We start from the raw sequence: 14,628 nt of genomic DNA on the forward strand, positions 1-14,628 counted from the left end.
AACTAAAGTAACTTTTAAGATACCATTACCTTATCCTGTATGTTATAATGTGACATTATCTGATACACTCAGACCAATGTGGGACATTGTGAAAATTGAGTTATAACTATTTCTAAGCTTTCTTAGTACCTACACTCACTGATGTTGAAACCCACACATATCAAGCATACTTGGTTGTAGAGTTATGAAGATTTGATATGTTCATTTTGTACACTCTTTATTTTTGCCAATATCTCATTTTCATTATTGCCAACATTGGTTTGATTGGATCATATCATGTCACATACTATGTATACTAAAGGAACATGATATATCTAAATAACAGGTGTTTCAAAATAAAAAGAAAAAAGAAAATATTTCTGATTATAGTTGCAATAGTTTAATGAAGAAAAAAAACATTACATCAAACTCTCTTTATAATCAAAAAATTCTTTTTCAAAATTATTCTTTCCTGAAATTTACACATGAAACGTTTATACTGTAAAAGTTTGCCAAATGGCGCTATGGGCTCCCTTGACACAGTGGAATTTTAGGCACAATCTAAAAGTGCCCTCCTGTAAAATTACCACTAGCAAATAAGGGCACGGGATATTAATTCTTGTTGAAATTTCAGATGAGGGCGCTCTTTATTTGCACATGAAATTTACTCCAAGTGCGCCATTAAGTGAATCTTTATGGCATTTCTATATCTAGGTTTGGTCACATGACTTTACTGATATTTTATATGCGTAAAATGTGGAATCACATAGTGATATTCACTATATAATTTGTGACCGTCCGCCACGAACCTTTTGTTAAGTCGGCAAATTTGATTTTGAGTTGTAGTGTAAAATGTCCTATGTGCATGAAAATGCAAGTTCAACTAACCATAACTCTGCTTCTTAATATCATATAAAGTCACATGCATATCATTTTTAAGCTTATGAAATATACTTTCTAAAAATGAAACAAACAAAATTGACCTGGCCAACTTTACGAGAGGTTCATGGTGGATAATCAATCTAAGACAAAAATATTACTGACTTCAATGATTTATACCAACAATTCTAGCATCTTTTTAATCCCCTTCCATATCACACTATCATCTTCAATAAGGAAATAATAATCACAATAAAAAAATATGGCAAAATAAATTCTCGTATCAATCCATTTCAGGGTCTTTTCAAAAACCAGTTGATTTCATCATATACTGTCTCAAAATAAATTATCCAATCAATCCATTTCAGGGTCTTTTCAAAAACCAATTGATTTCATCATACTGTCTCATATCCTCCCTATTCTCAAACTTGTCTGTAATCCATCTATACATATCCCAAACTGTCACTCCTGTACGACTATCCGTCCTCCCCTGCATCCAGTGTAGATACCAATTAACATCCTGTCCACCTGTACCTATATCCTCAGTAGGAGGATGATTCCACTTGTCTTGGTAATGCTCCTCTCTGTCTTTGGCTCGTCTCAAAAACCAATTATCATCATCTTCACTACTCTGATATCCAAATCCAGCAAATTTCCTTCTTTCTGGAACGGAATGTGACGAGTCATCATCTTTGTTTTCTTTATTCATCATATCTACATCCAATATCACAGTTGAATTGATTTCTATCTCGTCATCGTCAATATTTTCATTTGATCTATCATGTTGGTCTTGAACAAATCGTCCAACATTTTCTAGCACCTCTTCAAAATCCTCTTTCAAATTCTCTAAATCCTCATCGTCTAAATCGGGTTCACTGAGAAAGTCGCCAAGTGTTTCAAGGAATTTGCGTACTTCTTTTAACTTTCGGGTTTCCTATCTTGTGTTTTCAACCATTTCTTGTACTCTGTTAGCTCATCATAAAGCTTGGCAGCGTCTGAACGATGATGACTCATGCAATCTGATGCTCCGTAACAATTCATGTTGAACACATTCAAGATATCCTCCCAATCAATATCCCATAGGTTATCAATATTTTCATTCCACTTGGTATCCATTCTTTGATGTTTCTTCTTCTTCCAATGATCATGTTTACCATGTTTCTTCTCATTCTTTTCTTGGTGATCTTGCTGTTTGTGATGGTGACTTTTCTCTTGTTTATGGTGTTTCTTAGAATCAGTTTTCTTCTTTTCATGCCCATGATTCTTATGTTTATTTTTCGTTTCATGTTTATTTGTTGGACCAAACTGCTTATCCTCATTTCCATGATCCTTATGTTTATTTTTCTTTTCTTGCTTCTTCTCTGGACCAAACTGCTTCTTTTTATCATGTTTCTTCTCATGGCATTTCTTACCCTTGCACTGATGCTTCACACCTTCCTTGTTACCAGTCCCATGATCTTCACTCTTGGTTTGTTTCCTAGACCTCGATTCTGTTGCCACATCCTCCTCACCACCAGTTTGTTCAACATCTTCATCCTTATGCCACTTGTCATGGTGCTTCCCCTTACCCTTATGTTTCTTTCCATGTTTCTTCTCATGATGCCACTTGCCAACAGTATCTTTCACCGATGTCCAAGAGTCTTTCATCGTCTGACGCATATCCTTGAAATTTTCATGAAAATTACCGACATACTCTTTAACATTTTCATGGACTTGTCCAACAACTTCTGAAAATTTCTTTTTTGTGTCATTGTTAACAACCTTTGCAGACATGTTCCTGACAGTATCCCAAGCAGCCGCAACTTTCTCTTTTAATTGACTGATATTATTCAAATGGATATTATGCTGATCTATAGTGTCCGATGTGTAATTTTTCATATTACTCCAAGCTGTTTGCGCTTTATCTCCGACTGTGGTGGAATAATTCTTGACTGCTCCAAAAGCTGTTGCAACACTCTTCCCTGCTCGGGCCAGGACTGCACTAAAACTGCTGACAAAATCACTAGACTGGGCAGACCTGACATAATCTTGAAATTCTAAGTAACTTTGGTAGACCGTATCAGAAATTGTATATGCGGTGATGTTTGTTGCCGAGACAAATTCCTCCCAAAATGTAGCATTATTTAGTACTTGAGTCAGATTAGCAAATCGGAGAAATTCCTGTCCTTCTGCAGAATCTAAGAAGCTTTTAAGGATATTCTCAAAAACAGTAAAGCATCCAAGAGGACCACATTTATCTTTATGCATTTTTTCCTTTGGTTCATCAGATGTACTGGAGTCTTTCTTTGTATTATCTTCATTTGTTGTTTCTCTACTTGTGTGCAATTTCTCTCGGTGGAGACTCTGCCATTTGTCAGCTCGATTATTAGCTACATTCAGCTGTTCTTGAAGTTCTTCCACCTTCCTGAATGAATCCAGTTCCTCTTTTGTTTCAATGTTTTCTTCGTTGCTGTTGACAACAATCATCTCAGGATGAAGCCTGTGATGGTGATCTTTAACATACTTTTTCTGCCACATGTCAGCTCTGGTTTTAGCGACCTGAAGTTGCTCCTCCAACTCTTGCAGTCTTGCCTTCATCATATCATCTTCATGAGTATCAATCACAATATTACTGGTTATTTCTTCAGATATTACTGTATCTTGCTCATCTAAATCAGGCAGTGTGGGTTCCATGCCATCATCATCTTCTTGTGGAGTATCTTCCGCAATATCACTGGTTTCTTCATCAGTAATCACTGTATCTTGAGAAACTTCTTCATTGACATAGACATTTTGTTTCCTACTTTCTGAGTGATGATGCTCAAACTTGGGAGTGCTGTCAACATGCAGATTTCCATCTTCATCTTCAACTTCAATAAACACCCAATTATCATCCTCCTCCTCTTCTTCTTCAATGCTGATAATAACCTCTTCATTTACAACTGGATGTGTCATGAGGGTAACTTGCTCAGCATCATCTTCATAAATACTAATAGTAATCTCTACCTCTTCTTTTACTACTGGAGGTGTTATGAGGATAACTTTCTCAGCAATTTTTTCATCAGTACTGATAGTAATCTCTTCATCCTCTTCTTTTACCACTGTAGGTGTTATGAGGACAACTTTCTCAGCATCCTCGTCATCAATGTTGATAGTAATATCTGGAGGTATTACGATCTCAGCATCATCTTCATCAATACTGATAGTAATCTCTTCTTCTTCCTCTTTGTTTACAACTGGAGGTGTCATGATGATAACTTTCTCAGCATCCTCTTCACCAATACTGATACTAATCTCTTCCCCCTCTTCTTTTGTAACTGGAGATAGCATGACTTTCTCATCACCCTCTTCATCAATACTGACAGTATCCTCTTCTTTTAAATATATGGGTGGTAAGATAATAACTTTCTCATCAATATATCCATCTTCCTCCTCCTCCAATTTGTCCTGTTTCTTTTCCACAATGATGGTCACTACTTCCTCCTCACCATGTTCAGGCATTACAATGAATTGCTCCGGAATATAACCAATTTCTTCCTCCTCTAAATTGTCTTGCTTCTCTAACTTGTTTCGCTTCTTCTCAAACTTATCTTTAATTGCCATAGCCTCTTCATAGCTGTACATCTGTTCCTCCTGGTTCTGTTTATCTGTAGTTTCCTCCTGTTGAGATTCTTCCACACTGACATCATCAGTTTGAATCTCGACATCTTCAACTGGAAGCTCTTCCGGTAAATGATCATCACATTGTGGTTTATCTGTTGTTGTAATTTCATCTCCAAAATCATTCTCAATATCAAAGTATGGTAAATCTGAATCTTCGTCAGCTGGAAAGTCAGATATAGACTCTTCCGGAAGAGGCATGTCCCAAATTGCTTCATCTATTTCTGCCCAGAACCCTCCTTGCTTGTCATCAGACTTAGGTGAAGTGTCCTGCAGATTTTCTACCTTTGTTACACCTTCTTTCTCAGATGCTTCATTTTCCACTGGAATGTCTTTGAGTGTGCTAGTGTTGTCTTCTGCAGACTCGGCAGTACTAACATCCTCTTCTGAATCATCTTCTACAAAATCAGGAGTAAACATTTCTGCCATACTCTCTTCAGGCAGAGGCAGTTCCGATATGGCTTCATCTAACTCCGCCCAGAAACCCCCCTGTACACATAATGTATTACACTTTTCAGAATAACGATTCTTACCCTCCCTACAAGAATCACAATCTAAGTTTTCATCCTCCTCATCATTATCATCTTGACCTATATTATTCTCATCACTTATTAGCACCTGTTCTGAATCATCTTTAACACTGTCTCCTAGTAGGGACTTGACCATGTCTGAGAATGTCTTCTTATCATCTGTCTCCGTTGTCCTCTTGTCCAGGCAGGTGATCAGGTCATCTTGTAGTTCTCTTAGCCGTTTTACTTGGCCCTGTCGGACATGGTGCTTGTAGTATTTTTCTTGATAAGATCCTGAAAATAAAATAGAAGTTAATATTACTGGACTGAAACTTTTCCAACACATAAAATTAATGACAGTTACTCAACACAAAACAAAGTCTGACTATATTTGATTGAAAATCAGGTCCATCAGTTTGCTACTGGTACAATGCTATATCAAATATTTACCAAGCTATTGTAGCGACAAAGACCTGAACGCAAGAAGACCTTAAGTCCACTTGGCCCCTCAACATGTATACACTAAAGTTATGTATAGTTTCTTAGGGTTTTATAATGTTTAATACATGTTCTAGGGTGAAAACATCATGAAAGGTTGTAAAAGATTTGTTTTGGCCCCTGAACATGTATAAAACATTACCAAACTATACGGAACTATACGCAACATTAATGTGTACATGTTGAGGGGCCAAATGAACTTACGGTCTTCTTGCGCTCAGGTCTCATTATTTATTAAGAGTTCTTTAGAGTGGACTGGATGCCCTGATTTCTTCAGACTGACCCAATAGTGAGTCTTTGTTTAAATTAAGTTGGCAATCTGATCCAATTTGGATTTTGTTGTTGCTAGCCTGCTGCAAAGTAATCTATGTGCAATAAATACAAAATCTCAAAAATGGAAAATCAAGTTGGTATCTGGCTACACTGACCAATTGCTTTCTCAGTATCCTCTGCAATTGGTGAAGGACTGTGAATTTGTAAGACAAATGCAACTCAAAATATACATCTCACTTCATCTCATACTTGAGCAAAGCAAGATGTAATATCATATTACCACTTTCCAAAGCATAACATGAACAGAGCTAAAGTTTGATCAACTCGTAATTCGCAGATTAATATCAATACATTTTATGTTGAAACTGCCTCGTGACATCTCGCCAGAAGCATCGCAAATTATTAATTGAAGTCCTATACTTTGTCTACTTTATCTAACATGCACCATATAGACCAGACAGGTCAACTATAACACTCTTAATGTGGGTCTACCTTTCGGCGTAGTGGTAAAAGCCTAACAATTGCTGTCGATTACGAGCTGATCAAAGTATATTCTTATATGGAAAATAAATTAAGTAACTATCTATCTACCTTAGCTACTACATGCCATTATAAGTAGTTAAGTTTAGTATTTGCTCCTTCTTGTAACTTACCCACATAATGGCCAATACCTAGAGCCAAAACTGATGCTAACACCAGCAACACCAAGTAGTTTAGCCTGGTATTAAGTCTCTCAGCTCGTTTATGTTTGTACTGTTTAGGGCCAGGTTTGGTTGTTCCAACCATCATGTTAGCTGGTAAATCATCGGAGCCATCTGTAAAGACAGAGCTGATTTCGCTCATATCATCGCTGTGTTGTCTATGCATGGATCGCCGACCTAAGAGGTCGAAAAATAAAATAATTAGGTCTTCAACAATCAACACCTTTAAATATAAATGCTGTGCAATGTTTGACAACTCTGCAATGGAAAGCTAGCTTGGTATATAAGCCTGGTTCTATCTGCTACATTTCAGGACTTCAATGCTCTTCTATGGCTAGAATAAATTGTCTGTTCTAAATTTACCCTTAAAACCAATAACCGGCATTCCACAGCCTATTGGGGTTCAATGAGTTCAAATATGTGCTGGTCAGTGAATTTTGTTAACAATCGAATATATAAAAAAACCCAGGTCAAAATCAAGAAACCTGCAAGCAAGCTTTGATCTGCCTAGACGATTGGACCTTGCTGTGATTTAATATCCTAAATAGTGATCTGTTATTCAAAGATCATCGAGTTATGTACGTCATCCACCAGTGGAGCTCCTGCGCCCCTCCGCAGAACTTCCGGTAGTGGATGTTCTGCGCTCGGGGCGCAGAGAATCCACTGTCGGAGTTGCTGCGCCGGGCGCAGTCCCTTATAGGTAACGGTGGATCATTGTTGCGCCGGGCGCAGAACATCCACTGTTGGAGTAACTGCGCCGGAAGCAAAATAATAGATTTTCTTATTATAATAACGGTGGATCATTTCTGCGCCGGGCGCAGAACATCCACTATCGGAGTTTATGCGCCGGGCGCAGTCCCTTATAGGTAACGGTGGATCATTGTTGCGCCGGGCGCAGAACATCCACTGTTGGAGTAACTCGCGCCGGAAGCAAAATAATAGATTTTCTTATTATAATAACGGTGGATCATTTCGCGCCGGGCGCAGAACATCCACTATCGGAGTTGATGCGCCGGGCGCAGTCCCTTATATGTAACGGTGGATCATTGCTGCGCCGGGCGCAGAGAATCACTGTCGGAGTTAAGGCGCCGGAAGTAAAATAATACATTTTCGTATTATAATAACGGTGGATCATTGCTGCGCCGGGCGCAGAACATCCACTGTCGGAGTTTGCTGCGCCGGGCGCAGTCCTTATATGTAACGGTGGATCATTGTTGCGCCGGGCAGAACATCCACTGTTGGAGTTAAGGCGCCGAAGTAAAATAATACATTTTCAGTATTATAATAACGGTGGATCATTTCTGCGCTCGGGGCGCAGAACATCCACTGTCGGAGTTGATGCGCCGAAGCAAAATAATACATTTTCTTATTAGGCCTATATTAATAAATATACATGCGTATAATAACTAGTATTGGGCCTATTATAACTCCAAATTGAAAGCAAAATAATACATTTTCTTATTGAAATTACGGCGGATCACTTTCGGAGCTTCTACGCCGGAAGTCAAATAAATTATTTTCTTATTTTATTAATAAAATATAATTATGCATATGTATAATAACTAAACTCCGAGAAGTTTATTGCTATAGTATAACCGAATTGACAGCAAAATAATAGATTTTCTTAGTATAATAACGGTGGATCATTGCTGCGCTCGGGCGCAGAACATCCACTGTTGGAGTAACTGCGCTCGGAAGCAAAATAATGGATTTTCTTATTGAAATAACGGTGGATCATTTCTGCGCTCGGGGCGTAGAACATCCACTGTCGGAGTTGATGCGCCGGAAGCAAAATAATACATTTTCTTATTAGGCCTATATTAATAAATATACATGCGTATAATAACTAGTATTAGGCCTATTATAACTCCAAATTGAAAGCAAAATAATACATTTTCTTATTGAAATTACGGCGGATCATTGCTGCGCTCGGGCGCAGAAAATCCACTGTCGGAGCTTCTGCGCTCGAAATTCAAATAAATTAGTTTCTTATTTTATTAATAAAATATAATTATGCATGCGTAACTCCGAGAAGTTTATTGCTATAGTATAACCGAATTGACAGCAAAATAATAGATTTTCTTATTATAATAACGGTGGATCATTGTTGCGCCGGGCGCAGAACATCCACTGTTGGAGTAACTGCGCCGGAAGCAAAATAATGGATTTTCTTATTGAAATAACGGTGGATCATTTCTGCGCTCGGGGCGTAGAACATCCACTGTCGGAGTTGATGCGCTTGGAAGCAAAATAATACATTTTCTTATTATTTCTATTAGGCCTATGCATGCGTATAATAAATAACTATAACTCCGAGAAGTTTATTGATATTTACTATTATTAGGTCTGGCGCCGAAAAGCAAAATAATGGATTTTCTTATTAAAATAACGGTGGATCATTGATGCTCGAGCGTTAAAGAATCCACTGTCGGAGTTGATGCGCCGAAGCTAAATAAATTATTTTCTTATTATATTAATAATATATTTTTTATTGTAATAGCTCTACGGAGAAGTTGATTACTATTAGGCCTATGCATGCGTATAATAATAACTATAACTCCGAGAAGTTTATTGATATTTACTATTAGGTCTATATAATGCGTCGCAAGCTCAGATTATAATAAAACTTATTATATTAGCGCCACGGAGAAGTTTATCACTATTAGGTCTATTGGTCTTACAAGTTTCATTTCTTTACTGTTTTCTTTTTTTTTTCTTCATTCTTTTTCTTCATCTTTTTTTTTCGTTCACGCTTTCCTTGTCGGTACTTCTCATGTAACCGCAAATAATTCCTATTCAAATATAATTCTGATTGACACATGTCCACTTGCAATTCGCCTTTGTTAGTCACCAGATAAGTAGGTGTCATTTTGTGGTTAATAGATAAAAGGAACCGATAAGGTCGAAAAAAAGAAACCCTGTTCTACGGGCGGACGGACCTTTCAAGTAGGGTCGGCCATTTTTTTGTTTGTTTTTTTTGAAATAACTGCGCTCGGAAATAAAATTACATATTTTCTTAATATTATAATATCAGTGGATCATTTTTTTTTTTTTTTTTATATAATCCACTGCCGCAGTTTCTTTTCATGATTGGCGCAGTTGTAACGGTGGATCATTGCTGCGCCCGGGCGCAGAACATCCACTGTCGGAGTGGCTGCGCCCGGGCGCAGTCCCTTATATGTAACGGTGGATCATTGCTGCGATCGGGCGCAGAACATCCACTGTTGGAGTTGCTGCGCCGAAGTAAAATAATACATTTTAGTATTATAATAACGGTGGATCATTTCTGCGCTCGGGGCGTAGAACATCCACTGTCGGAGTTGATGCGCCGGAAGCAAAATAATACATTTTCTTATTAGGCCTATATTAATAAATATACATGCGTATAATAACTAGTATTGGGCCTATTATAACTCCAAATTGAAAGCAAAATAATACATTTTCTTATTGAAATTTTGGAAGCTCAGATTATAACAAAACAAAATAATATATAGGCATGCGTATAATAACTATAACTCCAAATGTATTGACATTATCATTACAATAATTATATATTGCTTTTCTTGTTCCAAATATATTGGTGTGTATTCGAGGTTTTTGTCATGTTTATTCCTAATATAATTGTCAAGAACATTCCAGGCCGCTTTAAAAAAAGTTTGTTGTCAAAGTGAGAATCCACTAAACGGAGTTTCATAGTTTATCTCATCTCATTGCACAAAATATAGGACAACTATAATACCAATAATAATTATAATAATATAACTATAATAATAATTACAAAGAATATAAGCAATTTTTTACAAGTTTCATTTCTTTACTGTTTTCTTTCTTCTTCATTCTTTTTTCTTCATCGTTTTTCATCGGAATTATCTGAGAAAGCATTTGCGGTTACATGAAAAGTACCGACAAGGAAACGTGAACGGAAAAAAAAGGAAAGAAAAAAAAGACAAAAGAAGAAAAGAATGAAGATGAAAGAAAACAGAAAATAAATGTAAAATGAGAAAAAATCCCAAAACAAACAAAAACAAAAAACATATTATATTATATTAGACTCTAGACTTTTTTTTTCTTCCGGCGACTTACTCAAAAAAAACAACAACAGTGGATGTTCTATGCTCGGAAGCAGCAATGATCCATCGTTATTATAATAAGAAAATCGATTATTTTGCTGTCAGTTGTTATACACATGCATAATAATATTTTATTAATAAAATAAGAAAACAATTTATTTGACTTCCGAAGCGCAGAAGTCTCGATAGTGGATTTTCTGCGCCCAGCGCAGTAATGATCCACCGTTACATATAAGGGACTGCGCCCGGGCGCATCAACTCCGACAGTGGATGTTCTGCGCCCGAGCGCAGAAATGATCCAGCAGTTTCTTCCTGATAAGGACCCATTTCAAGTCAACTTGGGTTCAGAGACAGGCAATTTCTTTTTCTTTAGGGGTACTACACCTGTGGTAATTTTTGATTATTTTGCATTTTTCTCAAAAATAATAACACACTGGTAAAGTTATGTATATTATTGGGGCAAGGAATCCAATTATTACACTGAAATTTCAATGACTCAAGACAAGCGGTGTAGTAATTGGATTCCTTGCCCCTATAATATACATTAATTTTGTTACCAGTGTGTTATTAGTTTGTGAGAAAATGCAAAAATAGACACAAATTTATCGAGGGGTGTAGTACCCCTTAATTTTTGTACTAAGGCCATAATTTTGTATGTAGGACTATATTCAATTGTGTTATAATTTTGTTTCTTGTATGTATATTTGTTGTTTTTGAACGCACCGCTGGTTAGGCGTGTGCCACTGATACAAAAGTGTATGTTCCAATGAATAAATAAAATAAATATACTAATAGCAATAAACTTCTCGGAATTAAGTTATTATACGCATGCATATTATATTTTATTAACATAATAAGAAAATAGCGTTTGTGATTTCCTTATTCGCTCTATATATCCTGATATATCGTAGTCCTTGGTGTAGCCTAGCTGCGGCGACATGAAACCACGCTTATCGGTTCCTTTAATCTCTAACCACAAAATGACGGCCCATAATTATCCTCTGCCGTGGATTTAAAATTGACATTGATCTTCGCTTATGCTAATTTTTGGACCCCCTCCGCTTGTTTGGGAATCCACCTACTTATCTGTTGACTAACAAAGGCCGAATTGCAAGTGGTCATGTGTCAATCAGAATTATATTTGAATAGGAATTATCTGAGAGAGCAATTGCGGTTACATGAAAAGTACCGACAAGGAAACGTGAACGGAAAAAAAAGGAAAGAAAAAAAAAGACAAAAGAAGAAAAGAATGTAGATGAAAGAAAACAAAAAATAAACGTAAAATGAGAAAAAACATATTATATTATATTAGACTCTAGACTCTTTTTTTTTTTACTTCCGAGCGAAGTTACTCCAACAGTGGATCTTCTACGCCCGAGCGCAGAAATGATCCACCGTTACATATAAGGGACTGCGCCGGGCGCATCAACTCCCGACAGTGGATGTTCTGCGCCTGAGCGCAGCAATGATCCACCGTTATTATAATAAGAAAATCTATTATTTTGATTATTTTTATTAATATAATAAGAAAATATTAGTTATTATACGCATGCATATTGTATTTTATTAATAAAAGAAGAAAATTATTTATTTGACTTCCGAGCGCAGAAGCTCCGACAGTGGATTTTCTGCGCACGAGCGCAGCAATGATCCGCCGTAATTTCAATAAGAAAATGCATTATTTTGCTGTCAATTTGGAGTTATAGTTATTATAATAGGCCTAATACTAGTTATTATACGCATGTATATTTATTAATAAGAAATTTTACTTCCGAGCGCAGTTACTCCAACAGTGGATGTTCTGCCCCCCCACCCCCCGAGCGCAGAAATGATCCACCAGTATTATAATAAGAAAATGTATTATATTGCTTCCGCGTTAAGAAGTTACTCCAACAGTGGATGTTCTGCGCCGAGCTAGCAACGATCCACCGTTATTATAATACGAAAATCTATTATTTTGATTATTTTTTATTAATATAATAAGAAAATATTACTTATTATCGATGCATATTGTATTTTATTAATAAAATAATAAAATAATTTATTTGACTTCCGAGCGCAGAAGCTCCGGTAGTGGATTTTCTGCGCCCGAGCGCAGCAATGATCCGCCGTAATTTCATTAAGAAAATGCATTATTTTGCTGTCAATTTGGAGTTATAGTTATTATAATAGGCCTAATACTAGTTATTATACGCATGTATATTTATTAATAAGAAATTTTACTTCCACCGTTATTATAATAAGAAAATATACTTCTCGGAGTTTAGTTATTATAAGCATGCATATTATTTTTATATAATAAGAAAATATTAGTTATTATACGCATGCATATTGCATTTTATTAATAAAATAAGAAAATAATTCACTTCCGAGCGCATCAACTCCGACAGTGGATGAGCGCAGAAATGATCCACCGTTATTATAATAAGAAAATGTATTATATTGCTTCCGAAGCGTTAGCAACTCCAACAGTGGATGTTCTGCGCCCGAGCGCAGCAATGATCCACCGTTACCTATAAGGGACTGCGCCGGGCGATGAACTCCGACAGTGGATGTTCTGCGCCCGAGCGCAGAAATGATCCACCGTTATTATAATAAGAAAATATATTATTTTACTTCCGAAAGCTTAACTCCGACAGTGGATGTTCTGCGCCCGAGCGCAGCAATGATCCACCGTTATTTATAAGGGACTGCGCCCGGGCGCAGTTACTCCGACAGTGGATGTTCTGCGCCCGAGCGCAGAAATGATCCACCGTTATTATAATAAGAAAATATATTATTTTACTTCCGAGCGCAGTTACTCCAACAGTGGATGTTCTGCCCCACCCCCCGAGCGCAGAAATGATCCACCAGTATTATAATAAGAAAATGTATTATATTGCTTCCGAAAGTTACTCCAACAGTGGATGTTCTGCGCCGAGCGCAGCAACGATCCACCGTTATTATAATACGAAAATCTATTATTTTGATTATTTTTTATTAATATAATAAGAAAATATTACTTATTATACGTATGCATATTGTATTTTATTAATAAAATAATAAAATAATTTATTTGACTTCCGAGCGCAGAAGCTCGGTAGTGGATTTTCTGCCTGAGCGCAGCAATGATCCGCCGTAATTTCATTAAGAAAATGCATTATTTTGCTGTCAATTTGGAGTTATAGTTATTATAATAGGCCTAATACTAGTTATTATACGCATGTATATTTATTAATAAGAAATTTTACTTCCACCGTTATTATAATAAGAAAATATACTTCTCGGAGTTTAGTTATTATAAGCATGCATATTATTTTTATATAATAAGAAAATATTAGTTATACACGTACGCATATCACATTTTATTACTCACATAAGCTAATCATCCACTTCCGGGCCCATCAACTCCGACAGTGGATGAGCGCAGAAATGATCCACCGTTATTATAATAAGAAAATGTATTATATTGCTTCCGAAAGCGCCTTAACTCCAACAGTGGATGTTCTGCGCCCGAGCGCAGCAATGATCCACCGTTACCTATAAGGGACTGCGCCGGGCGATGAACTCCGACAGTGGATGTTCTGCGCCCGAGCGCAGAAATGATCCACCGTTATTATAATAAGAAAATATATTATTTTACTTCCGAGCGCAGCAACTCCGACAGTGGATGTTCTGCGCCCGAGCGCAGCAATGACCCACCGTTATCTATCGGAGCCTGCGCACAATCACAGTTACTCCGACAGTGGATGTTCTGCGCCCGAGCGCAGAAATGATCCACCGTTATTATAATAAGAAAATATATTATTTTACTTCCGAGCGCAGTTACTCCAACAGTGGATGTTCTGCGCCCCCCCCCCGAGCGCAGAAATGATCCACCAGTATTATAATAAGAAAATGTATTATATTGCTTCCGAGCGCAGTTACTCCAACAGTGGATGTTCTGCGCCGAGCGCAGCAACGATCCACCGTTATTATAATACTAAAATCTATTATTTTGATTATTTTTATTAATATAATAAGAAAATATTACTTATTATACGATGCATATTGTATTTTATTAATAAAATAATAAAATAATTTATTTGACTTCCGAGCGTA

At 36.8% G+C, this 14,628-nt stretch overlaps 1 protein-coding gene across 1 annotated transcript in view; it reads right to left on the reverse strand.

Annotated features, from left to right (window-relative positions):
• Positions 1-229: 229 nt before the first annotated feature.
• Positions 230-14,628, reverse strand: part of LOC140158804 (uncharacterized) — a 29,692-nt gene continuing 15,293 nt past the window's right edge. The window contains 3 exon segments of the mRNA XM_072182022.1: positions 230-1,786; positions 1,789-5,300; positions 6,431-6,655. Of these exon segments, the coding sequence (XP_072038123.1) occupies positions 1,223-1,786; positions 1,789-5,300; positions 6,431-6,655 (4,301 nt within the window). The 3' untranslated portion in view covers positions 230-1,222.

Source organism: Amphiura filiformis, chromosome 8 (genome assembly GCF_039555335.1).
Source record: "Amphiura filiformis chromosome 8, Afil_fr2py, whole genome shotgun sequence".
NCBI lineage: Eukaryota > Metazoa > Echinodermata > Ophiuroidea > Amphilepidida > Amphiuridae > Amphiura > Amphiura filiformis.